The 27460-nt window shown below is 50.4% G+C and overlaps 1 protein-coding gene across 2 annotated transcripts in view; it reads right to left on the bottom strand.

Moving 5' to 3' along the window:
* The window catches only part of Grik5 (glutamate receptor, ionotropic, kainate 5), a gene marked incomplete in the record, with an annotated part of 60489 nt that overhangs the window by 9548 nt on the left and 23481 nt on the right, over nt 1-27460 (bottom strand). Inside the window, 4 exon segments of one of the 2 annotated variants that reach the window (XM_005412394.2) lie at nt 7802-7975; nt 8267-8376; nt 8563-8679; nt 24116-24319. In XM_005412394.2, the coding sequence (XP_005412451.2) occupies nt 7802-7975; nt 8267-8376; nt 8563-8679; nt 24116-24319 (605 nt within the window). 2 annotated transcript variants of the gene reach the window in all.

Raw genomic sequence — 27460 nt, 5'->3', positions numbered from 1 at the left:
AAGTACATTACAACAGCTATTACAAGTAACAACTGGAATGCTCAGAATATGAAGAAAAACAGGAAAATAATAGGAGAGAAATAGAACACATAAAAAAAGAAGTGAAGGAAACCTCTAGAGATAAAATACACAATATCTGAAAATAAAAGTTTACTGCACAGGATTATACAGGACAGATACTGCAGCAGAAAAGATCAGAGAAACTGAAGACAGCAATAAAATCCATCCAAGGGGCTGGAGATTTAGCTCAGTGGCACAGCACCTGCCCAGCAAGCACAAGATCGTAAGTTCGATCCCCAGTACCAGAAAACAAACAAACAAATAAAAATTAAAAATAAATAAATAAAATCCATCCAAAACAAAGATAACAAAGAGCAAAAATGACTGAAGGTGAGCATAGAGCATCAGTAGCCTGAGGAATAGTATCCAGGGGCCTTTACAGATGTGACTGGAGTCCCAGAAAGGGAGAAAGAGCCTACAGAAAACATATAAGGAAAAGTAATGGCAGCACTCAGGAGGCTGAGGCAGGAGTATCGTTGCAAGTTCAAGGCCAGCCTGGCCTACAAAGTGAGCTCAAGGTCAGCCTGAACTGCATAGTGAGAGAGACCCTGTCTCAAAAAGAAAAAAAAAAAAAAAAAAAAAAAAAGTAATGGCCTAAAAGTTTTTCCAATCTGACAAAAACTGTAATCTTACAGACCTAAAAAAGCTCAATAATCCCCTGTAATATAAACACAGGTATATACAAAACACACTAAGGCACATGATAATTAATTGTTAAAAGCTGGCAATAAAGGGGCTGGGGGTTTAGCTCAGCAGCACAGCGCCTGCCTGGCAAGCGCAAGGTCATGAGTTCAATTCTTGGTACAGGCAAAAAAAAAAGTTGCACAAAGCTAGCAATAAAAATAAAACTTTAAAAGCTGCCTGGGGTGGATGCAGGGCAGCATGTTACATACATTAAGACAGAGATAACAGTGAAAACATAGCATCAGGGCACGTGAGCCAAAAGACAGTGCAACAATACACTGAAAGAAAAATCAAAATAATGCCAGGCATAGCCAGGTGTGGTGGCACATGCCTGCAACCCCAGCACTCTAGGAGAATTACAAGTTCAAGCCTCACGAAGGCCACTTATGAAGACCCTGTCTCAAAATAAAAATAACAAATGTAGCTGATTATAGTTATGTGTCATTATGTCTGGCCAGTGGAAATATTTTTCATACAAATGCTGAGAGAATTAATTGCCAGCAGACTTGCATTTTCTAGAAACATTAAAAATTCTTCCAAAGGAAAATATGTTAGATGGGAATGTGGGTGCACAAGAAGGAATGAGGAATACCAGAAATTATGCAAGTAATATATATATATATATATATTGGCGGGGAGGGTACTGGGAATTGAACACAGGACCGTGCGCTTGCCAGGCAGGCACTTGTACCACTGAGCTATATGCCCGGCCCTATGCAAGTAATATAAAAGGCATTCCCCATTTAAAAAAATCCTCCCTCCTGTCTGCCCCACTTCCCTTCCTTCTTCCTCTTTCTTTTTGTGGGACTGGGGATCAAACCCAGGACCTTCTGCATGCTAGGCAGGTGTTCTAACACTGAGCTATTTCCCTACCCCTAAAAACTTCCTTGAAAGACATTTACTATTTAAAACAAACACACACACACACACAAACTTAATATAGTGTGGAGTTCACAAGATATGCAAAAGTAATATAAATGGTGCTGTAAGGGTCTTACATCTTATGTGAAGTGGTATGTTACTTCAAATTATCGTGTAATAAATTAAAGATGCTTATTAAGCAGGGTGTGGCGGCACAAACCTGTAATCCCAGCACTCTGGGAGGCTAAGGGAGAAGGATCACAAGTTCGAGGCCAGCCTAGGTAACTGAGTGAGATTTTATCTTTTATTTTTCTGTCTCTAAATAAAAAACTATAAAGGCTGGAGATGTAGCTCAGTGCAAAGGGGGCTCAATCTCCAATACTGTGAAGAAAATAAAAAGGATGCACATTATAAACCCAGAGCAACCACTAAGAAAAATAAAACAAAAGAAGCGTAGTTAGTTAACAAGTTAATAGTGGAGATAAACAGAATTCTAAAAGTTGTGAGCTGAGGATATAACTCAGTGCTAGATCACTTGCTCAGCTTGGGAGAGTCCCTGAATTCCATCCCCGATACTAGGGAAAAAAAAAAAAAAAAGGCATATCCATTCTGGACACTTATGTACCTAATTACAGAGCTTCAAAATTCATGAAGCAAAAACTGATAGAACTAAAAACAGAAATACATAATTTGTCTGCAATTATAAGCAGAGACCTCAACACTCCTCTCTTAAGTATTATTAGGACAAGTAGACAGAAAATCAGTAAGGCTACAGAAGCCTTGCACAACACTATCAATGCCTTGCTGACATTTACAGACCACTACACCCACCAACGGCAGGATACACGCCCAGTACCAGTATACACAGAATGGTCACCAGGACAGACCATATGCTGAGCCGCAAGACAAGTCTCTAAATTTAAAAGGATTAGACTGCTACCGAGAATGTTCTCTGACCACAATGGAACTAAATTAGAAATCAATAATAGAAACATCTCTGGAAAATCCCCCAATCCTGGCTCAACTGCTGTGCAGCTGGATGACCTTGAAACTGAGTTTCAGTGGTCTTACCTGTGAAGTATGTACAAACACAGGCCTTTCCTCATGGAGTTCTGGGAGGAATGAGTCAATCCGGCACACACAGTATCGCTGTGTGTGAGGGGCACTGGGATTTGAACCCAGGATCTTCACGCTGAGCTACACCCTCAGCCCTTTTTTTATTTTGAGATAAGCTCTTGCTGAGTCACTAAGCTGCTCGGGCTGAGCATGAACTTGCCACTATTCTGCCTCAGCTTCCCAGAGTGCTGGGATTACAGGCATGTGCTAAGCATGCTCTGCCCTGCTAAGCATCTGCTCCTATTGTCCGGGTGATACAGGACTGACTTGGGAGGGGAGGCGCCCACCAGACTGGCTTCAGGACGGTAGGGCAGCACTGTCTCATCCTGGCCCTCTCTGAGTTCCTTGCAGACCACACAGATCTGAGGTGCTGAAGACAGGGAGGCTGAGGGCCTCCCAGGTCCCAACCCCCACCCAAGATAGATAATAGTAAAAATAGCAGCTGGCCTCTGCAAACTGCTAGGCACTGGGTGGGGAGGGGGTGTCATGCAGAGCTTGACAGGAAGATAATAAAACAGCTTCCTGCACACACGGAACCCAAACCCCAACACACAAGACAGGAATGACATGACCTCTCCAGAAACCAAGCCACCCCGCAGGTCAATGTTGTTGTTCACTCAAAACAAAATTATCCAGGGCTGGTACACACCAGACACCATGACAGCCCTTGAGGACGCAGCCTGGCTGACTGGTGGTGGCAACTGGGCAGGACAGTGATGATGGGGCCACTTGCTGAAAGACAGCAGGAGGGGCCGGGCGTGGTGGCACATGCCTGTAATCCCAGCACTCGGGAGGCTGAGGCAGGAAGATCGTTACGAGTTCGAGACCAGCCTGAGCTACAAAGTGAGCTCAAGGCCAGCCTGAACTGCATAGTGAGACCCTGCCTCAAAAACAGAAAAAAAAAAAAAAAAAAAAAAAGACAGCGGGGGAAGCACACACGTGAGGAGTCAGATCTGAGAACAAATGTGTAGTTTGGACATGCCTGTCAGGCGGCCAAGAGGAGCAGCCCAAGCTGGCTGGATACATGAGGACGGTGGATGCGTCAATGTGTGGCTAGCAAGGCAAGCCCAGGAGTGGGAGAGATGGCCCTGAAGGAATGTGGAGCGGTGGTCTCTGGCGGGGTGCGGACGGGAGGAGCAGGGAAGGTGTTTGGTACAGTGTAGGGACTCTGCCGGTCAGGGTGGTTCCAGTAGGTCACCCAGGACGCCACCAGTCATGCTCCTTCCCTCACTGGGCCACTGGCTCCAGGAGCACTCTCTTTATACTCCAAGTCCTCCCACACATTTCTTCGTTTGACAGATGTGTGTCTCCAGATGTGACCCCAGCACAATGACTCAGCAAGCCAGGTCCCTGCCCCTTTGGGACTGACAGCAACACAGTATGTGACTACCAGTAAGTACGTATGCCTAGGTAATCACAGCCAGTACGTGGCTCCTTGGTACGAGGAAACTCACATTTTTTTGCATGGTTATAATAGAAACCCAAACCTCCAGAAATGCATCTCTTGTGCAAACTGAGGAACCGGATGCCATCTTGTGTGGAACTCTGCCAATTCCCCATGTTGGAAAGTCACATCTCAGACAACTACTCCACTTGTATTGAAGTCCCTGAGTCAAGAAGCTTGGTCCAGTTGCATTAGCAAGTCATCCTGCTCACAGTATTTGCGCAAACGCTCATTTCCCAGCTATTTCCAAGTGTCCAATAACAAGTGCCAATAAGTTCTAATAAACGATCTTACTTCTTGTCATTCCAAACTTTGCATTTTAATTTTTTTTTTTATTTTTTGTCTTTTAGAGACAGGATCTCACTATGCAGTTCAGGCTGGCCTTGAGCTCACTTTGTAGCCTATGCAGCCTTCGAACTTGAAACAATCCTCCTGCCTCAGCCTCCCGAGTAATCCCTTCCTGGGATTACAGGCATGTGCCACCATGTCCGGCTTGAAACTTTGCATTTTGTCTTCCGGTGTAGCCACACCCATGCATTTATGTACTGCTATCATATTACCGTAGTTTCCCTTTTTTTCTCCTTCATATTATAATTAGGATATCATATTGATTTTTTTAAAATTATGTGTGTAGATAAATACATTACCTTTGAATTTCAGCTCAGGATAGAAAAAGAAATGTTAAAAAGTATTTGTTTCAAAAAGAGTGCATTAGGGGGCCAAGGGATAGAGAGAGGAGGGAGGAAGAGGACATAAAAAGAATTGAGATGTGCTATGTACATGTACCAACCCCCACAATGAATGCAATCATTATGTACTGTAAACATGTATTAATAAAAGCAAAGTTTGTTAGAAAACGAGGGCGTTAGGTGTGCGCATGGAGCCCTCACTGGTGTGGAGGGAGAAGGCTGTGTGAGCAACGGCACAGGGAAAAGGAATCCATTGCAAAATGAAGCTGAGGACCACGCAGCCAGAGGAAACGAAGGGCACAGCAGCCCCGGAGCAAGGACAGTCTGTAGAAGGAGGTGACTAATGACACAGACTGCCTGCGGGTAAGACAAGGACTGAATGTATGAATAAGCAGTCTCATTCCACCCTGCGGAGTCAGGCATGGGAGGAGGGGAGAGGCCAGGTGTGGCTAGAGCTGAAGTTTTGGGGTTCTCCTGCAGAAGGATGTGAGGAAAGGAGGGCCTGGGGAAGGGCTGAGGACAGTGGCTGAGGGTGGCCTTCCTGGAGACAGGCGTCCATGAAAGCAAGCAGAGCTTAGAGAACAGGGAGAGGGCGATCAAGAGACTCCGGTAACGGCGTGACCAGGGGGCACGGGGTGTGGTCAGAGAGAAGCTTTGGAAATGCTGGTTCCCCAGGCAGAGCTGTCCTGAATGGTGGGTGTGGCTGCAGAAGGCAGTGGGCTGAATGGGCACTGAAGTCCAGGGGCCCAGGACGAAGGTCCTGGCGAGGCCGATGTGCGTCAGGTGCCAGTGAAGCACCTGAGGATGATGGCACCAAACTCCCATCACCCCACCCCTGGAATGTCAGTCCCAAAAGGGCCGGGGCCTGGCCTGCTGAGTCACTGTGCTGGGGTCACATACATCTGTCAAAGGCACAAATGTGTGGGAGGGAAGACTTGGACTGCAGAAAAAGTGTCCTGGTGCCAACAGTGCCAGTGAGGGAGGGGATATGAGCAGGAGCCTCCTGGGTGACAGAGAGGGGAAGAGGCAGAGAATACTCAACTGGGAAGCATGATCCTCAGGGAGAGGGTCCCTGACCAAGGACCAGAAGGACTGCAGACAGAAAGGCCGCTTAACCGGGGGCAGCGGCGCACGCCTGCAATGCCAGCATTCTGTGAGACTGAGGCAGGAGCTTCGCAGTCCACTCTTAGCCTGGGCAACTTAGTGACTTAGTAAAACCATTCAAAATTAAAAAATCCTTTAAAGGGCTTGGGCTATAGCTCTGTGCAAAGCCCCAGAGCACTGCTAAGAGAGATGGGGGCAGGGGACACCACTGGTCTGCTGCCTGATGAGGGAATGTGGCTAGATTTGCCATGGCAACGCTCCTCAAGCTCTCTCTGTAGCCACCTCCTTACACACTCACTCTCTCCTGCCCCTGTGAATGCGCCTCCCTCTCCTTGGTGTGGATGACTCCATGTTGGCCTTTAGGACTCAGTCTGGATGAGTCCTTAGGAGGCCATTCTCTGCTGTTCTGTCACGACGCCCTGTGTGTTTCTCAACAGTGCATCTTATGTTCATCTGATACATCCTTACATTGAACATATTCCTACATTTCACTCAGGCTGTGTGGTAGCTGAATAAGCCCCTTCCCACCACCACCACCACCAAAGATGTCTACATCCTAAGTCCTACATGAATACGTCACCTCACACGGTAAAAGATACTTCACAGGTGTGAGTGGGTTATGTGATTAAGATGTGATTAAGTGCAGATGAGATGGGAAGATAATGTCCAAATTACCCAAGAAAATCCCAAGGGTCCTTATAAGCGGAAAAAGGAAGTCAGAGTCAGAGACTGGAAGGTGTCACATTTCTGCTTTCAGGATAGAGGAAGGGGCTGTGAGCCAAGGATGAAGATGGTTTCTAGAAGCTGCGAAAGGGAAGAAAAGGCTTCTCCCCTGGAGTCTCCAAAAGCAACTGGCACTGCAACAATTCGATTTTAGCCTCTTTTGGACTTATGACCTCCTGAATTGTTAGATAATACATTTGTGTTACTTTAAACTATATTTTTTTTCCAGCCACTGGACAGAAATACAGGGGTACCGTTAGAAATGATGCAAATTCAAAAACATTTAAAAACCATTAAGACTTGCAAGTTTCAAAGCCAGTGGACCAAGGGAAATGCAAATGAGTGCCAGATGGCAGTTAGTTCCACTTAGCTGGGAGAGAGGGGAATCTGCTGCCCATTAAGGTTAGTCTTGAACAGGTTTCAAATTAGATGGTGTCTTTGAGACACAACCTTTAAATAAAATCCGACACCCAGCGCTTATGTGTTTACTTGCGCAGTCTCAGCTGCCTCTGGGGGGCAGGGATAGGACTGACTCTTCCATGAGTGCCTGGCACTCGGAGGGGCTGGACAGGCCCCTGTGGAGTGGCCATGGGTGCCGGCGCTTGATGGGGGAGGAGAGGAGGAAGTGCTCTAGAAGGCTAGATGGCTGGGTGGCCCTGAGAACCTACTGTGGGCCTTAGGGCCAGACTGGGCCTAGGCAGATCTGAGGGCTGGCACAAGGTATGGGCCCAGTTCCAGCCTGGCCCTTCCGCTAGCTGAATGCACACTCTTTAACAAGCCGCTCCTTCTTTCGAGGTCTTCTAATCCACAAAGCAAGGAGAACATTCCCCATCCTAATATTTCTCTTTCTTGTATTCCTATGAGAATGAGGTGATAGGAGTTGCAGTAACTGTAGCGAACTCCAGGCAACAAACTCAAGGCCTGGCCAGAGAGTAGAAGAAGGGAGTGTGGGATGAGGCTGATGCCTACGAGGATGCTGGCCAGTGCCACAAGATCTCCCGGATTCCTACAGCTCGTGGTGAGGAACAGGGAACCCTCTGGAAGAACACAGCAGTGCCCTCAGCCTCCAGAACTCAGAGGTCCCTCCCAGCCCTGCCAGAGTAAATAGAAAGCACCTCACCAGACTCCGCTGACACAGCGCGTGGACAGCGCCCGGGGCATGATCTCTGAGCCCTGCTGCATGAAGCCCCCCACAGGGAACCAGAGGCTGTTCCCCAGCGTGTACTGGTTCTCCAGGATGTGAGGACGTGCCCGCAGGCACGGGTGGGGGTTATACCACTCGTAGGGGCTCAGCCTGTGGAGAAATGGGCAAGTGGAGGGGGCCGCAGTGTGGAGGAAAAGGAGAGAAATGGAGGAAGGAGGAGTCACAGGGATCAAAAAAGAAGGGACGGATGGGAGAAGGGGAGCAAGAGAGAGATGGGCAGAGACACACAGGCAACAAAACAGAGAGAGAAAGGAAGGCAGAGGGGATCCAAGACCCCAAAGTGGAGGGGCCAGCAGAAGAGGAAACATGCGGGTCGGTCGCACGGCCCAGATCATGCCTCCATCCCATCCCTCCTTCCTAGGCTGCAGGCTGTGGACTCACCTGGCAGCCAGGAACAGGACACAGCTGACAGCCAGGTAGGCAAGGAGCATGAAGAGCCACACAGCAGGGGAGAAGGGATCCAGGAAGGAGAAGTAGCCAGGCTTGCGGCCCTGTAGGCAGAGAGAGTGAAACGCAGAGCTGCCCCAGACCTGAGCCATGTGTTCAACCTCCGCCCCTGCCAGGGACCCAGGAGCCAGAATGCCCTGTCCGCGGTCCAGTAGGCGTCCAGTTCCCACTTGCAGCCCCTGCCTCTAGCTTCCACGTCAGGCTGCAGCCCACCGTCCCCAGAAGTGTACCATATGCACTCGGTAGAGGATGCTGATCCCCAGGGTCATGAAGGGCTTGGAGAAGTCGATAACCTTCTCGCGCTCGGCTGTGATGGTGAACGCAGCTACAGCCAGGTCCGCCTTCTGCTGGAGGGGAAGCAGGGGAGGGCAGGGGAGAGGAGTGGAAGACAGAGACGGGCAGTTAGAGAGGATCACAGTCACCTTTGAGAGAGAAAGGGGGGTGAAGAAGAGAGAGTGGAAAAGATCAAAAGGAGCTGGCAGCCTGGACGGGCTCCAGGAGTGCACCTGGGGCCACCCAGGCCCTGCTTGAGCCCATCTGCTGTAACAGCCTCCTGCCACCTCTGTCCTGCCTGGCTGTCCAGCCATTTCTCTGTCCTCTACCCTATCAAGTTCATCATTAGGAACCTGCTTTATAAAACCCACCAGTGGTGCCTTCCCCGCTTCCTGTCCCAGTAGCATGCCGGTAGCCTGAGTCTGGACACCGACCTGCTCTGGGACCCACTTCAGGCCTTGGTTTTATCTCTTCTGTGGTACCGATTAGCAACAGGTCACATTTATTAAGTGCTTACTATGTGCTAGGCTCCATGCTGGATAGCACTTCACACAGATTATCTTGTATCCTCCTAACAGCTCCCTGAGCCACTCCTAGTTCATTTTATAGGTGAGGAAACTGGGTCTCAGAAAGGCAAGGGTACTAGTGAGTAAAAGGAGGAGCTGGAAACCGCAAGGTAAGGGCATGAACACCATTTCCTGGCCCTGGTAGACACTAGCGATGTAGATGTTTGAAGCCACTCCCTGCACACAGGGCCAGGGAATAGCTCAGCGGATGCGACTTTGGAGAAGGATGCACGTGGTCCCCAGGGGCAGGGGTGCTGGGGTCCGGGTCTGATGTGAAGGATGGGACAGAGAGAAGGGTATATTGGCTGAGGCCTGGCTAGTGTATCCTGAATCCCTTTCAGAATGCGCTGGCTGATTCAAAAGGGGTATTTCACTCTGGCTCAAGGGAACATTAGTCAGCCTTCAACTGAGGGCTAGACACAAGGCTGGAAAAAAACCAAATATCCTCCTGCAGACCAACATGCACACACATTACATGTGCAAGCACATACAGCCATTCTATGCCACCACTGACGTGTGCCCAGGACACCTCACCCACACATGTGACACAGGCTGAAGCAGCAACACGCACCACTCATCTGATAGTTCAGCAGAACAGAGACACACAGGGGACATTCCCTCAGCGCCCAGCTCATACACACACACACTCTACACTTGATTCGCATGCACAAGATAGAACAGGCAAGATGTAGGGAGGCCTGGCTCTGCCCTAGCTTGCAGCACGGCCTTAGGCAAGAGCTTCCACATCTGTGAGCCGCGGTTTGCGCATTTATAAAGAGGACGTTGGGTCCCATGTCTCCCACAGCTCCCTCAGTGCTGAGGTGAGAACGAGGCTCCCAGGTTGTCTCCTCCCAGATGGCCTGACTTCACCCCTGGATCCTGACGCTGGGGATGGAGGGAACCCCGAAACCCAAATTCAAGAAGAGCTCCCCAAGGTGCCAAAATAAAAACGCCAAGGTCCTGAAAGAGCCGACTGAGAATACACAAGGGAATAAAGGCCTGGACAGAACCTGGGGCAGGTGAGAGCTCACCACAGTCGGTGGAGAGGTGACCCAGGCGCTAACCCAGTCTGCAGCCAAGGAGAGGGCACAGGCCCCACACAGCCCTCAGTCAAGAGATGATCCAGGTACCAAAGCCCAGCCCTGGAGACAGAGAGGTGGCCCAACTCCAAACAACACAGTCAAGAACAGGAGGCAGGGGATCCGAACACAAGCCTAGGCCACTGAGAGATGACCCAGGGCCCTGGGGTAGAGAGAAGTGGCCTAGGCTGAAAATAAAACCCAGCATCAAGGAGGAAGCAGATGGACCCCAAATGAAATCCAGTGCCAGCGAGAAAAAAAGACAGACCCCCGAAACAACTCCTCGGTGTCAGGGAGAGCAGACACAGACCCAAACGATGAACCAGAGCAGAGAGGGACCGCGCAGGTTAAACAACAAATGCAGGGTCCAAGAGAAAGAGACAGCTCCAGTCCAATGTAACAGGCGCACAGAGACCGCTCAGCTCCAAGGCAAACCCTCAGAGTGCCATGTGTGGCAGAGGCCCAAACCCAGCCGGGCTCTGAGAATACCTGCAGGAATCCCCGGGTGCAGAGTGGCTGTTCCCTTTCCTGCACATGGCCACATTTATGACTAAGACATGAATCATCGTGGGAACAATCCCGGCTAATACGGGAATCCCATTATCCTGTGCACCTACAGAAGTCTGTCTCGGGAAGGCTTCCCTGGCGGCCCGAGTCCTCACTTCAGAGAGGAGGGAGCTCTGGCCCTTCAGACGGGCTCGGGAGGGCCCTGGTGGTCCCCAGGCCATGTGCTCAGGACCTCACTTCCCCAGAAGCCTTCAGGCTCCACTGCTCCTCTCTGTTCAGCCCTCTCAGCCACCCCGAGTCCAGCTGCTTCCTCTCCTTCCAGGAGCAAAGGCAGTGGCTCTGCTCCCCAGACGTTCCTATATCTGTCCACTTCTCTGCACATCCACCACCCGGCCCATGTCTCTGCTGTCCCCTTCACGGCACCTGCATTTGCCTCTTCCTCACCCCCGCCACCTCTCACAAACCCTGAGTCTGTCCCCCACACATAAGCCAAAAGGATCTTCCCCTGTTTAAGGCCGTTATGGCATTATCGTGGCAAAACCCTGTTAAGGCCCTGGGGCCCTATACAAGCTGAGACTCACCTGCAGCACCAGCCTCTCCTCATGCCTGCCCCCTCACTCACGCTGCCTCAGGCACTATGGCCCGCTCTTTGCTCTTTGATACAGCAGGTTCATGTCCCACCTCAGCACCTTTATGCTCTTTACTACTGGAGACTAAAATCATGCCTCGCCCTCTCTGCCTTCCCCACAGCAGCCTCCAGACCCTACCTTGCACCCACCAGAGAGTCGTCATTTTCACATTACCCATTTCCCTGATTTATAGCTTGCTTGCTTGTTTAGGGATGGCCTATCTTCCCCACCACATTATAAGCTCCTGGCCTGTTCGGCACCCCAGGGCCTACAAGTGCTGCTTGGTTTGGGCCATACCCAGCCTCTTCGTGGCCTGCACAGCTGCCTCTGCCCACCCTCTCTCACAGTCCTGGGCCACTCACCATCTCTCTTTCCTGCCAGGTTCCTTTTGGCCACTGTCCCTGCGAGCAGGCCACTCCCTTTGCCTGGACCATCCCTCTGGGTGCACGCCATACCCTTCTTCCTCTGAGACGCCTTCCAGGGGCTCCAGTCTGGATACCACCCGTCTCAGATCAGTTCTGGAAAAATCTGTTTGCCTTCCTGCTTCTGCTACAAAACCACAGGCCTTTCAAAGGCAGAGCAGGATGGATGTGCTGTGTGTCTTAGCACAGCCTAGGGGCCAGCTCTGAGAAGGGTACACTGCACAGCCCACCCCATCCTCCTCTGCTGAAGCCCCAGAAGGTCCCTGCTGCCTCCTGGGCCGCTCAGCCGCTGTCAGATGTACAGACTCTTCTTTCCAGGTGCCTCAGCAGAGAGGCTCTTTTCGTTCCCAGAGCAACCCCATGCAGAAAGGCACCATTCCCACCACTCTACACGCTACGAAACTGGGGCACAGAGAGGGTAAGCACCTTGATCTATTAGCCGCTGCGGTTTGGGACCATTATCCCTTTGAGGGGCTTTTCTTTCTGCTGCCCTGTCCCTCCATGGCTGGGGGCATCGGAGGGGGTGACCCCTCCCTGGTTCGCAGGGAGCACAGCAAATGGGTGCTGACTGACTCCAGAGGGACAAGCAAGTTCTCGAATCTCTGAGGAACATGCAGCAGCCTTGGCTTCTGCCCTGTTCCCCAGCACGGCTCTAAGTGTCACCTTCCTTGACCCCATCCCAGGAAAAGGCCGGAGGGTGCCCCACACACAGCCATCTCCTTCTCCCACCCTAGGGCCCTCCTGATTCTGGCCCAAAACACTTGTGGAACTGAGTTGCTCTCTCTGCCTCTCTGCTTGCCCTGGTCTTGGCCCTCATCTCTGACTGGAAAGCTCCTGGGCTGCTTGGCTAGTAGCTTGTGGCATCTCAGTAAGATATAATCTGGTCATACCACCCCCCTGCTCAAATACTGTAATAATGCACATCATTCTTCAGCTATCAGCCAAATCCTCACCTGGCCCCAAGAGACCCTGACACATTAAGCTCTGCTCCATATGGCTCCTCCAACCTAGCCTGCCTCAGGCCCTGCCATCCTGTCCTCTGTCCCTGCATTGCAGTGACTCTGCCCGTTCCATTTGTTCATTCATTCATTTAACTGCTAAGCAAATCTTTGCTGATCATCCTGCCCTGGCCACATACAATTCTAGCTTTGGGAATACAGCCATGAATATAAACATACAATGTCAAGATAGTAACAAGTGCTATGAAGAAAATAAACGAAAGCTATGGAGACTAGCTGAAGCCATTACCTTAGATATAGCCCTCACCGTGAGGAGGTCTCGCTTGAAGGAAATATAGGGCAAGACAGAAAGCTGGGGGTAGCAGGCCAAGGGAGGGCAGGTACAGGCCCTGGGTATGAGGCTGCTTGCTGCCTTCGGGGAGGAGGCAACAGAACAGCAGAGGTGCGAAGTGCTGCAGGGTGGGACCAGAGCTCTAAGGCCTTCAGGCCAGACTGTGGTCAGGGACTGGGTTTTACTCCAAAGGCAATGAAGGACGGCGTGTCAGAGGGCGTGAGCCAGAGGTGACATGATCTGGATGCTGTGCGAACAGACCACAGGCAACAGAGGGACGCAGGGACCAGGCTGCCAGCTGCAGACACCCAGGGAGATGCTGAGGGTGGGACCGAGAAGCATAGGGAAGGTGGAGAGAGGTGACTTATTTGGGTTTTGCTCTGGATGCAGGACAGAGGGATCCTTTAACACTGCAGTTCCACTCTAGACTCCCATGAGAGCCTCTGGAACCCCTCTCACCCCCGCTCACCCTCATTCCCCAGTAGAAACACCTCTTTTTTAGAGACATCTTCCTGCCCCTCATAGACATCTCCATTTCACCCCAGTGGGACCTAGGCAGTTGTTTAATCTTTCAAATGAAATCAGGAAAAATTCAAATTAGAAATGACAGTGTATGGGGATCATTGAAATGCCCAAAAGCCAGTCAAAGCACTTGTGATTATCCCTCTGCCCCAAATCCAACCTCAACGATGGGTTAGCGTAACCCATGGCCCTGCTTGGCCAGCCAGTCAGGCTCCACCCGTAGGGGGCGCTATGGGAGCCTGCAGGCTGCTCCTCCCAGTCTCCATCATCTCCCTCCCGCCTGCTAAGGCGCTGGAGGCAGCAGATGAAGCCAATTTGCCTCTTCCTGCAAGCTCACCTCTTCCTGCTGAGCCTGCCCCATCCAGCCCCTCGGGGACACCAGTGCCAGCTGCGGGTGCCCTCTTCGGGGCTTCCGCTTCACCCCATTTCTAAGTTTCCTACAGTTTAGTTCCTCCCTTTGTTCTCTCAGAACTTAGGATGCACATCCAGGCGTGGTCACATATGCCTGTAATCCCGGCATGCTGGGAAGTTGAGGCAGGAGGAAGGCAGCTGGGCAGTTTAGCAAAACCATCTCAAAATTTAAAAATAAATAAATAAAAGCACTGGAGATGTAACCCAGTGTAAACGTCCTGGGTTTAATCCCTAATACAAAAAAAGGTATGTGTGTGGTGCGGGGAAACACAGCCACTTCTGCTTGACACCTGAGAGCAGGTCTATCCTAGCCCATGTGTATCTGTAAATAAAGTTTTATTGGGACGCAGCCTATCCACTTGTTTGAGTATTGTCTGTTTTCCACACAACAGAAGGGGTGAGTGGTTATGACAGAAGGGACTGACAGTCAGAAACATTCACTTCCTGGCCCTTCAGAGGACGGAGTCAGAATTCCCTACCGGGAATTCTCGCTCACCTAGTTAACAAAATTTACACCCAGAACAAAATTTTTTTCTTCATTGCAACACCTGCGTGGCAGAACTGGGCTGATGGAGACATGACACGCCCAGGTTTGGATAGGAGTTCAGTCCCCATTGGCACTCACAGGCATGGTCAGATGCTGGGTCTCTAGCAGGGCCCACAGTAAGGAGCCCCGAGCGGTTTCCCTAAGGGAAAGAGTTAACCGCAGATGGCACGGATTTGCTCCCATGGGTCGCCTACTGGTGCCTGCTGCAGCTCCATACGGCATCCTGTTTGCCACCAGCCCTTCACAGATCTGTGGACCTGCTGCCTTATCAGGCCCAGGGGGAAGATCAGCCTGCAAACAGCTTGGACTCGCTGCAGAGCTGGCATACACCCTAGACCTCACTAGAAATGAAAAGCTCTGTGGACTGAGTGGAAGGCAAGTGGATCGAAGCAGCACAATCCAATATGTAAGTTGCCACCAACATCCAAAAACCTGTCAAATGTCACCAGCACCAAGCAAACAGCGGCCCCTCCTCAGAACCTGAAGTCTGAGTTCTGTAGGACCCTCCCCTGGGTTTCCAAGTTCTCATCCTTTCAACCTCTTCCTTTCATTGCCTCAGCCCCAAGTGGGGTAGCTGCTTCCTGCAGTTGCTAACAGTGTGACTCTGACATTCTTTTTATCCTTCGTTAGCTGGTTAACAACTTTATATTTAGTTCACAATAGTTTCTATTAAATCCTCTTCGCTCAATTAATATGATTCTAGTCAAGTAACTCGTGGTATTTTCAGCTCCAGACTGGACCAGACTTCTATCAGCAAGGGGTTTATTGCCAGCTCCTCTGACAACTACTTCCTGCTCATCGAATCTGATCAGCGTGATGCTGTCAATGCAGATCAGCGTGATGCTGTGAGGGCTCCTGAGAACCTGTTCTCAGCAGGCTGTATTATGGCAGAAAGTGGGAGAGTGGATGTTGCCCTGAGGCAAAGCTGGAAAGATGCGCACTCTTAGCTTTTGGGTGGTCTCTGGAAATTGGTAGGGAGGAAAAAAAGCACTTGCCAGGTCAGTAGCTCACACCGGCTGCCAAGGGCTATGTTGATTTGCTCCAGTAAAGATACTTCATTTGGGACAGCAACTGCAATTGGAGCCATCACCTGATTACCGTGATAATGACCCATAGTCATCTTCCAAGATCCACCTGCCTTCTGCACAGGCCACACTGAAAGGGAGTGGGGTCATTACCCCTGGTTCTTTCAAGCTGTTAATGGTGGCGCTAATCTCTGCAATTCCCCCAAAGGATGTAGAATTGTTTTTGAATTACTACCCTGGGAAAGACAGGCATGCTAGGGGCTTCCACTTGGCTCTTTCTTCAATAATGGCCCTGGCTCCACGGGTCAGTGCACCAATGTAGGATTCTGCTGGCTGCCACGTATGTCTGTTTCAATTATAAAGCCAGGACCTCGGAAAATACAGAGTGAGGCCATGGCCCTCTCAAGTCTATTCTGAGTTGAACTGGAGCTCAGACTCTATCTATCACCTGACCACATAAGCCTAACTGTGGTAAACCACTCAGAGCAGGGATAACCAAAATGATTTGCTATCTGTGAACATGATAGGGGATTGCCTATCACTAAAAGCCAATCAAAACATGCAGTGCTGGGAAGGAACTTGTATAGAAACTGGTGTCATCATTCCAGAACGGAATTCAACAACATGTAACAAAAGCCATGCAGTCATTCTATGCAGAGACTCAATCTAAAGCAAATAAGCTAGGTAACGTTGTGCACCTGGAGTCTCAGCCACTTGGATGAATGAAGCAGCAAGGTGGCTTGAGCCCAAGAGTTCGAGACCAGCCTGAGCAACACAGCAAGACCCAGGTTTAAAAAAAAAAAAGAGCCGGCGTGGTGGTGCACACCTGTAATCCCAGCACTTGAGAGGCTGAGGCAGGAGGATCATTGGGAGTTCAAGGCCAGTCTGGGCTACAAAGTGAGCTCAAGGCCAGCCTGAACTGCATAGTGAGACCCTGCCTCAAAAAGACAAAAAAAAAAAAAAAAGAAGAAGAAAAAGAAAATAAGCTGCAATGCAGGCAAAACTTTTGTGCACAAAGATGTTTGCTTATGATTGTTTATAATAGCACAAGCTTTAAAATCTGGAAAAAACTAAATGTAAAGAATGGTTAAATAAATAATACAACATCCACAAGCAGATTAATACATATCTATGCAACACTGTGTTTAGGTTAAAATATTCAGGTACTATTTTTGGCCTTTCGGATTGGCAAAGATTTTTTTGAAAGATTGATAATACTGTTGGCAAGAGTATGAGACATTTGACATTCTCATGCACTTTTGTTTGGAATATAAATTGATGGAACCTTTTTGAACAGCCATTTGGCAGTACATACTTAAAAACTATTCATACCCTTTGCCCCATGACTTCCACTTCTTAGAATATATCCCTCAAGGGCTGGGGATTTAGCTCAGCAGCACAGCACCTGCCTGGCAAGCACAAGGTCGTGAGTTCAGTTCCTGGTACCCAAAAAAAAAAAAAAAAACCACCAACCAAAGAATATATCCCTCAGGAACATTCCCACAAATCCACAGGCCAAGTTGACAGGGGCATTGATTACACTAGCACAGATTGGAAGCCACCCAGATATTTATCAGTATAGGGTGAGTTAAGAAATTCATGCTCCCACCTGCTCCCACCACTCAATGGAGTCTGTATATCTCACTCTGAATTTCAAACAAACATCTCAAAGAATCTATATCCAACTGCCCCGTGGTAGAAACCAGCCTTTGTCCCAGCCAGACCCTGCAGTCTCCCTATCCCTTGCATACATCCAGTCTGGCAGCCCACCTACTATAACCGCCACTCAAGCCCCAGTCAACAACTTCTCTTGTCCCTCCCTTCCCTCAGCCAACAACGCCCTATGTAGACCATCCTGTTTCTTCTCCTTCACAAGAGAATGACCAGAATGATCATTTTTAAGTGATTTAAAAGACCCAGTTGGTACATCCATACAAAGGAATATTATTTTGCCATAAGAATACAGTACTGATATGTGCTATAGTGTGGATGAACTCTGAAAACACCATGCTTAGGTGAAAGAAGCCAGATGCAAAAGGCCACATACTGGCTAGGCCTGTAAGCCTAGCACTCAGGAGGCTGAGGCAGGAGGATGAAGTTCAACGCCCGCCTGCACTACATAGGAGACCATCTCAAAAAAAAAAAAGAAAAAGAAAACAACACTAAAAACCATGAGGGGGGTGGTAGTGAGATGTACCTCGGTGGTGGAACACTTTCCTAGCATACAAAAGTCCTTGGATGCAATTTTCAGCACAAGAGAGAAATAAGGAAGAGGAGGAAGGGGAGAAAGCAGCTACGTGTTGGATGACTCTATTTCTATAAAATATCTGTAACAGGTAAATCCACGGAGACAGAAAGGCTGGTGGCTTCCAGGGAGTTGGGGAGGCAGACAGAGAGACAGAATGTGACCGCTTAATGCCTCCAGGCTGCTCCCTGGGGGTTATGAAAGTGTTTTAGAGTGCGAAGAGATGGTGGTACACAACACTGAGAATACCCTAAGTGCTGCTGAACTGTATGTACCGTTAAATGTTTAATTTTACGATATTTAAATCTCACCTCAATAAAAGAGGAAAAAAAAAAATCACAGCCCATCCCCCCACTTCATCCTTATGATGGCTTTGCAACACAATGAAAATAATATCCAAAATCTTGACCTGTGTCTTCCAGACCCCAGCAAGTGATGAGCTGAGCCCTTTCTTGGACACCACCGCCCCTGCTTCCCTCTGCACGCTCACCTCACCCAGCCAGGCCCAGCCCTTTCACCGTTCCCTGGACACAGGCAAGCTCAGTCCTACCGCAGCGTTTACTCCCTGCCCTCTATCGGGAAAACTCTTCCCCAGGCCCATCTGTTTATCAGTAAGAATTTACTGAGCACCTGCTATGTGTTAGCTTGTGCTAGGCAATGGGGATACAGAAGCGCGGCAAAGACAAAGCCTCTGTCCTGTGAGCTTCTTCCCAGCGGGTCTCACCGCCCCACTACTGGAGCTCCAACCCCCAGGCACCCGACCTGAGCCAAATTCTCAGCCCCGTTTTGTTTTCTCTTTTTCCCTACTCTTTGACTTTGTATCACTCTGTGTCACAGATGTAATCAGGGCAAACCACAGACTGGGGATTGAAGACAGGGTCTTCACACTGAATTTCTGTCCAGGCCTTGTCTTATTTTATTTTCTTTGTTTTGAGACAGTGTCTAAGTCGCTAAATTGTCCTGGCCAGGCTCAAACTGTCAGTCCTCCTTCCTCAGCCTCCCAGAGTGCTGGGCTTACAGCTGTGTAACACGTCGCCTGTCTAAGAGATCGTTCTGAAATGGCCGGTGACAACTTTTTTGTTTTTGGTGCCAGGGACCGAACTCAGGGCCTTGCACACACTAAGCACTCAGCAATTTCCCCAGCCATGTGACAGCTTTGGATGACATGCAGAAACACTTCTACCGTACTGTTTTTTGATGCATATATACATTTTGTTCAAATGGGATTATATTTAGTCTATATTGTTTTATAACCTGAAACATAATATAATGTCAATTTTTAAATTAAGGGTTCAAAAATCTATGCATAAAATGAGATGATTGTTTAAAGCATAAATTAAAGTATCTTGTAGTGATATTCCTTCTCTTCTCTGCACCTACCTGTGATTCTTTTTTCAGTGAGTAGAAATCCTGGAATTGGAAGACAACCACAACTTGTTATTTGAAAATGCCAACCTAAGGGACTTGGTGCAACCCCTGGAGACAGGGTCGGATGAGGACTGTAAGAAGAAGGTTGAAATCAGCCACTATTCTCCTCAGAGGAAAAACTGTGCTGGTGTGTCTTCCACTAGATGGAGGGACTGTGATGGCTTTCTGCAGACCCCTTGACAGAATCAGTCCTCTGCTCAGTGACAATTTATTGGGCACCTACTATGTGCCATGCTGGGATGAAGAGCTAAGCAGCCAAGGCTCCACCCCCAGGTGAGGATATCACCAGTGAAATGAACAGGTACTGTCCTGGCCATGACAGCATTTGCATGACAGATCTCATCTGTCCTATTGGGGCCATTACTCCCCATTTTTACAGACAGGAGCAGCCATGTCTATATGCCACTCAACCAGTAAGGAACAAGTCCAAATTTGAACCTAGGGCTACCCAACTCCAAAGCCCATCCTTCAAAGCACGTTCCTAGATATGGCATCTCACAAGTGAGGACCATTAGTGAACACCTATGGGGCAGGCATTCTTTGCACATCCTCTCTCATTTAATCACTTCCCTGCCGAAATTCTGGGTGGGGGTAACACCAGCACCATTTCAAGAGGGGAAACTGAGGTTCAGGGAGATGAAGCAGCTTGCCAGGGGCCCTGGGGGACCAGCGGGAACCTGGAGCTGGCTGGCTGGCCCCCAGTTAGCGTGTTGCTGTAGTGGATGCTGTGGTTGCCCCTTCTAATTCAGGATCAGAGCACTCACTCCCCCAGCTGCCCAGGCTGTTGGCGGCCAATGGCTCACAGCTCCCTCAATAGGAGACAACGCTTCACCCGAGGTCCTGATACTCCCGAGGGCGAACATGTCCGCTGACATGTTTGTCGGGGTATAAAGGCCTGGCCCCTTGCCTCCAAGGGGAACGGATATCCTTGAAAATCATCTCAGCTCCAGAGCTGCCACAGGATGGCTGAGGGCCAGCCATGACTGCAGCACAGCTTGACTCTTCCCTCTGCCCGGACCTGAGACAGTTGCTCTGCTCTTGAGAGCCAGGCTGGAAGGTGCAGACTTTGCTAAGGCACCCAGGGCTTCGGTAAAGCAGGCAAATGATGGGCCAGATTTGCACTGTAGAGAAACCCTGCTGGAGGATGATCCAGAGTGCAGAGACCCAGAGCCAGAAGCCAGGGAGGAGGCCAGTGAGAGAGGCAGGAAAGGAGAAGGCCAATTCCAGCAGCGGCCACTGGGTGGAATAAATGGACCATAATTTGAGACTGGCCCAGGATCCTTAGCCAAAGGTGGCTGAGATGCCAGTACCCTGGGCTGTCTTCCATCTGGAAGTCACTGTCCAGCTCTGGGCCAGCCCACTGGGTGCTGCCCTGGCTCTCCCAGTCATCAGCTGTGTGGCCTGGACAGGACACGCTGGTGCCTTGCTCTGCGCATTTGAGAAAATGGGGCTAATGCCAGTCCCTCCCTCATGGAGGGCTATGAGAAATTAAGGAGTTAATAATACAAGTCAGAAAACTTAGACAAGGGCCTGGCTGGGCCTGAAGGTCTGATCAGCAATAGCGAGCATTATTTGGACTGTCCCAGGCTCACCAGTACCTCCTGAGGGTCTGGGACGGGCATGTACCTTTGACAGGTACACCTGCAGCCCTGTGCGTCAGAGGCAGGTCCCTTTGCTGCTGAGCCCCAGATCTCATGTTGGTAGGAGGGCAGTAATCCTCCGGGCCATGACGGGTCATCACAAGGGCAAAGTCAGTAATACTTAGAATGCGCCTGGCCCAAGGTGTGAAGTCAACCAACAGCAGCTGCTGCTGTGGTGGTGACAAGGTGACAGTTCCCACATGGCTCTGCAGGCCTGGCCACCCCACAGCAGGCAGCACAGACTCAGCAAGGCCAAGCCCCACCCTTCTTTGCGCTCCCAGCCTGCTCCTCCTCCACTGTTCTCTCCATAAATGTCATCGCCAGCTGCCCCAGCCAGACACGGGAAGAACACCAACTCGCCACCCGCCCCCTCCCTCCTGCACGCCCCACACATCGGCCGCTGCCAAGTCCTGCGCTCCGAGCCCCTCCGAGTCTTCACCACTGCCGTGCCCCACACCCAGGCCCACCGTCTCCCCCAGAACCTCCTCGCTGGTCCTGCTGTCACTGCTACTCCCCTCTCACCGGAGCCAGCCCAAAGCACTCCAAGAGTATCCCATGGGCCTGCTGAGACCCAAACTCTTCAACCCGCTCAGTGAGGGCAAGGCCAGGTCTGGCTTGTTCAACGCATCACTGGGGTCAACCACAGGGCCTGGTAAACAGTAGGCGATCCATAAGTACTAGCTGGGTGGTGAACAGATAGATGAGCACATGCATGAGATGGCCATGCTGAAAGGAATGAGAACAATAACACAGCCAGGTGTGGTGGTGCACGCCTGTAATTCTAGCACTCTGGGAGGCTGAGGCAGGAGGATCACAAATTCAAACACCCTGGGCAATCAGCAACTTAGCGAGATCCTGTCTCTGTCTCAAAAAAAGACAAAATTTAAAAGGACTGAAGGTGTAGCTCCATGCAAAGGCTCTAGGTTCAATCCCTAACATTAGAAGAGGGGGAAAAAAAGGAATCATTAGATACAGGCACATAGTGCTGCCTACCCAGCAGGCCCTGTTCTGGTGTGGACTCATTCATTCCGGGCTCATACCCACGCTACGTGCCAGGAGCTCCTTCTCCAGTTTTACAGGTGAAGAAACTAAGTCACAGGCAGATTAAGTAATTTGCCCAAGGTCACCAAGCTAATACACAGAGGCAGCCAAGAGTCAAACAGGGCTCAAGACTCGGGGTCACAATCACAGCAACCACCTACAAATGCTTCCCCCAGACACCAAATCCTCCCGCTCACCCTACTGGTCGGACTCAGGGGTACAACGGTTAAGCCTGACCCAAGGTCAGGCAGCTGTAAATGAGTACTACGGCAGACAGCCTTCTTCTTTGCTGATAAATAAACTGCCATCCCATTTTTAGTGACTGAATGGGGCTACTCCCTTGGAGCCTGCTTATATATGGGAGTCCCAGGGAAAGAAAATTTCTGAGCCTGCAGGACTGAGACCCAGCTGCAGAGTCAGGCAGGGACAAGCCAGGCCATGGGGTGGGCGCAGGGCTACGGATCTGGGCCTCTTCCACTCTGTTTCATCAGGTGCCTCTTTGGGCTTCAGGCCTTAAAACACACCCTGAAGCAGAAGCTTTCAAACCAGCTGGCAGCCCACAGGGCAGTGCCTTGGGGACTGCCTGGGGGGTAGGGTGGGGAGACCAGCAGCTCAGACTCGGGGGACCCTCCCACCTCTGCCTTCATCACGGCAGCTCTGCTTTTGTCCAGGATTCTGAAGAAGCTTTCAATCGGGAGAAATTCTGCCTTTCAAAATAACTTTTGAAAATCAGTGCCCTAAGGGATAAATGTCCTTGTCGGGCAAAGTGCCCTGCTCATGTCTACCCTGGTGACATTCAGGTGCTTAGATGAAGTAAATTCTGGCAGGGGAGAGACAGCCAGGTGAGAATCGCCGATGTGCTCGGCCAAGTCCAATGTCAAGGCCACCCTGACTGTTCCTGGCGGCGGCTCCCCGCTCTCCACACAAGCTCTGGGTGTGCCCCAGCCAGGAGCCTCTGTGGCACAGCTCTGCCTCTGGGCATCTGCCCATCTGGTTTTTCTGCCTGGAATAAAAAGAAGAACTGCATACTGGCCCTCCTGCTCTCTCACAAGCAGTGCGTGAGGAACTCATCTCTGGTCCCTGAAACAGTCACCTAAACACAGTTACATCAGGTTTCACCCCCACCTTAGGGAGGGGAAAACTGAGGTTCACAGAAATCACTCACCCCAGGTTTGCCAGACTCAAAGCTCTCTTCCCATTGCACTGCTGCCTCCCCTCTCCCACGGCCCTGCCTTCATCCTTCCTTGCCTCCACCCACATCTTAGCCACATGAAGGCCCTTTTGCCTCCTCCAGGACATCCCACCTGTATGTGCTCTTTCCTCTGCTCCAGACACTGTGCCACCTCCCATACCCCTCGCCTGCTGCTCCGTGGCCTTTGTGAATCAGTCCGGGCATCACCTCTTCGGGGAGCCCGCCCTGGAGGCCAAGGCTGGTCAGAGGCCTGCAGCGGCCCTGCCTCTGAGCTTCCTCCATCCCGGCCCTCATAGTTCTGGCTTGCAGTTATTTGCTTCCTGAGTCTTAAAGGGACTCTTAAGTTCTTGGGGGCAGGATCTGGATCCTCCGTGCTCTCTACTCACTAACCCTGACCAAGAGGCAAGCCACCCACTAGGTGCGCCATGAACACCTACTGAGCGAGAGGACGTGAATCCAAAGGGTGCCAGCTCTCCCTAGCGGGTGCTGGGTGAAATGCACAGAGGATACGCTCCCTGCCCTTGGCTTCATCTCGTGCAGGAAGCCTCCCTTGACCACCTCAGAGCCTCGCCTGATTCCTACTCCATGTGACTGTCATTCACTCAGCAAATCTTCATTTGTTTTTTGAGACAAGGTCTTGTTATATAGCCCAGGCTGGCCCCCAACTTGCAAAGATCCTCTTGCCTCAGCCTCCTGAGTGCTGGGATTACAGGTGTTCCACCACACCCAGCTTTAACAAATCTGTCAGCAACAATTAATCCAATGCATTTAACAAAGTGAGACACAGGAGGTGGCACGCCATCACCCATCTTCACCCTGCTCCGTGGGGCTCTCAGGCACAGGTACCCAGCACTGGTATCATCAGCCAGGTTGGTAGAGACGCCCCCTATGCTATATGCTAGGCCGCCACCTGCCCGCCCTCCCTCTCTAGCCTGCTCCATGGCCCTTTGCCCAGCCCAGCCATACCCGGTTGATGAGCTCGCCAACCATGCCAGTCCAGGAACCATTCGGCTCGGGGGCCCCGTACAGCCCATCCTCCACCAACCGCAGGCGGTAGCGGAAGCGCAGCAGCTCGGCCAGCTCCCGAAGCATGTCCACACAGAAGCCCTCGAACCGCTCATTCCCCGACAGGGCCTGGAAATTGGGCCTGCGCATGACGTACGGGTTCTCCTGGGTGGGCAAAAGAGGAGAGGAGTTAGAGGCCGGCGTTTCAGGGCTGAGTCAGGGATTCAGGAACCCGGGTGGAACTTGGGGACCTGGAGCAGGCAGCTAGGGCAGTAATCTGCTCAGAGTGGAGATGACAGCTTCATTGCATGTGCTCTTCACTTAAAAGTGCTCAAAATGTTAATCCCAGCTACTTAGAAGGCTGAGGCAGGAGGATCATTCAGGACGAGCCTAGGCAACACAGGGAGACCTTGTCTCAAAATAAAATTTCAAAAGGGCTGGGGATATAGCTCAGTGCTAGGCCCTGGATTCAAACCCCAGGACTGGGGGTGGGAAAATTGCTCAAAGTGGGAACAGGCCTGATAGTCAGAGAAAAAAAAACACATGGACCTTGCCAGCCTCTAGCAGATTGCAGGGAGTCATTTTAATCTCCACAGTCAACATGACATTCATTGGTCTCCAGCCTAAGTGCCTATGAGACAGGAGAGAGCTTCAGAGAAAACTGGACTGGAGGGAACTTGTGTCAGGCTAGAACAGGACTTTCAAATATTTTACTTCGACGCACAGTGAGACAGTTTACCTTGCCACTCACGTCATCCCCTCACCACCACATGTACATGGGCAACCAGGCTGGATTCCACAAAACAGTCCTGGCCCTTAGTGACCGCGGGCAGCACACTCAGACGTTTTCTATTCTGCTCTACTTCACCTTCTCACAGGGCCAGCAGTGACTCACTAAACTGACTTCACGAGCTACCACCAATGGCCAAAGTGTGTCTCCTCCACCGGGATTTACCTCCAGCCGCACGCCACTACGAAGGAAGCAGGCCTGAGATGCCAGATGGTGCGACTTCCAGAGAATTTGGAAACCTAGACTGTTTTGTAAAATCTCCTGATTATAAATGTTAGCAACTAATTCAAATTCTAATACTCTTTTTAAAAAATGTTTTGAGAGCTAAAGACACACACCTGCAAGTTTGCAGTCTACGGCCTTTTGCTGTCTGGGTCCTTATTTCTGAGAGGCGCAAGCAAACCTTACTGACCCCAGTCCACCAAAAAAACATGAAAGCAGAGAGGACATCCCAAGTGCTAAGGGCCGGGGATATAGCTCAGCTTCACAAGCGCCTGCCTGGCAAGTACGAGGTCCTGAGCTCGACTGCTGGTACCAAAAAATAATAATAATATAGTGTCAACCTCAGGGGCTGGGGATTTAGCTCAGCGGCAAAGCGCCTGCCTGGCAAGCGCAAGGTCATGAGTTCGGTTCCTGGTACCAGAGAAAAACCAAAAAAAAAAAAAAAATAGTGTCAACGTCAGAGTGGAGTTACACTTAGTCTGGTGGGTTGGCTTTAGCCTGGGCACCCAAGGGTGGCAGGATTGACTATCTTTGAGGTGGTGGACTGTGGTGTCTACTGATCCGTGTTGGGAGGCCAAATGAGTTCCCAGAATCAACAGACTCGTTCTGGCTACGGCCATCCCACCCTGAACGCTCCCGATCTCGTCCAAGTGCTAGTAAGACAAGCAACAGGAAGATGATTATAACAAAAGGGAAACTTATGTTGATATAGTTATTGTCTAAATGGCTGTTAGGACAGCACCACTCTGGACCAATGAACAGAAGGCTCAGGAAGCCAGATGCTGGAGTGGATGCCTGCAATCCCAGCTACTTGGGAGGCATAGGCAGGAGGATCAGAAGTTTGACATCAGCCTGGGCAACTTAGCTGGACCCTATCGTAAAATAAAATTAAAATGAGAAAGAGCTGGGAGTGTAGCTCAGTAGCAGTGCACTTGCCTAGGATTTTCGAGGCTCTTGGTTCAATCTCCAGTATTAAAAATAAGTCTTAAAACACAGGGGAGAAAGCTTTGGCAATAACGTCCACAACAGCTACTGTGTATCAAGCACTTGCCCTGTACATGTCCTCTCCGTTACCTCACTTCAACTCCTCACAGAGACCATACACTAAAATAAGCATTATTACACTCATTTTTCTACACATGTGCCCACTGTGGCTCAGAGAGGGCAAGTGACCTCGGTCACTGTTCCTAATTACTGAGCTCTGCAGTAGATGTGAACATAATATTTTGTTTCCTCGTCCATCCATGTGTGGAGTTCACTTTCTCACTCCTTAGTCAAGCCAGCCTTGTGACTTGTTTTGGCCAAAAGAATGTGGCAGAAAGGATGTTGTGTGGATTTCAGAACTTTGGCCTTGCCGGGCGTGGTGGTACACGGCTGTAATCCCAGCACTCGGGAGGCTGAGGCAGAAGGATCGTTGCGAGTTTGAGAACCAGCCAGGGCTACAAAGTGAGCTCAAGGCCAGCCTGAACTGCATAACTCATAGGCCTTTGAGACAAGGCCACCCTGTCTCAAAAAGACCAAAAAAAAAAAAAAAAAGAAGAACAACATACAAGACTAAAAATATTTCTAGGACCACTGTATAAGGGAGCCAAGGCCAGCCTGTTGGCGGATGGGTGGAGGGGCTGTGCCAACCAACAGCAGGCTGCCAGCTACACGAGCCCCGATGAGACCGTCTGAGAACTGCCCAACTGTCCCACAGACTCATGAGAAATAATAAATCACCATTAGGTCTCTGGGTATTTAGAGTGGTTTGTTACACAATGACAGAATAACCTACCATGAGGCCAGGTCCTGTCACGGGCTCCGTACTACAGACTCCACGGAGGCCCGCATCTAAGGGATGATGGGATGGAGAGAAACCAATGCTTCTCTTTCTACCAAGATGCTTTTCCAAATCCAAAACTGTGCAACTGAGAGCAGGAATGTGAGATAGCACTAATAATAGCAGCAGCAGCTAGCGTTTCTTGTGGGCTTGCTGTGTGACAGCTCTCACAGCAGTGTAGGAGGTCGGTATTCTTACCTCTGCTTCAGAGATGAGGACACTGAGGTCCAGAGAAGTGAAGTGAGAAGTGGCTGAGAAAGACAAGCCAGTCTGACTCCAAAGTTCTGCTCTTCGACCCTGTGCTAAACTGCTCAAGTGGAGAGAATTAGAGGAGTAGACATGGGAGAAGTCAGACATGGAGGGGGCATCATATTTGGGTATTGAAGCTGGAAAATCAGAAATCAAGACTCTTTGAGCCGGGGCTGGGGATTTAGCTCAGCGGCAAAAGCGCCTGCCTGGCAAGCGCAAGGTC

This window comes from Chinchilla lanigera, unplaced genomic scaffold (genome assembly GCF_000276665.1).
Source record: "Chinchilla lanigera isolate Chin_1 unplaced genomic scaffold, ChiLan1.0 scaffold00154, whole genome shotgun sequence".
Lineage (NCBI taxonomy): Eukaryota > Metazoa > Chordata > Mammalia > Rodentia > Chinchillidae > Chinchilla > Chinchilla lanigera.
This window is presented reverse-complemented; position numbering and strand designations above follow the sequence as displayed.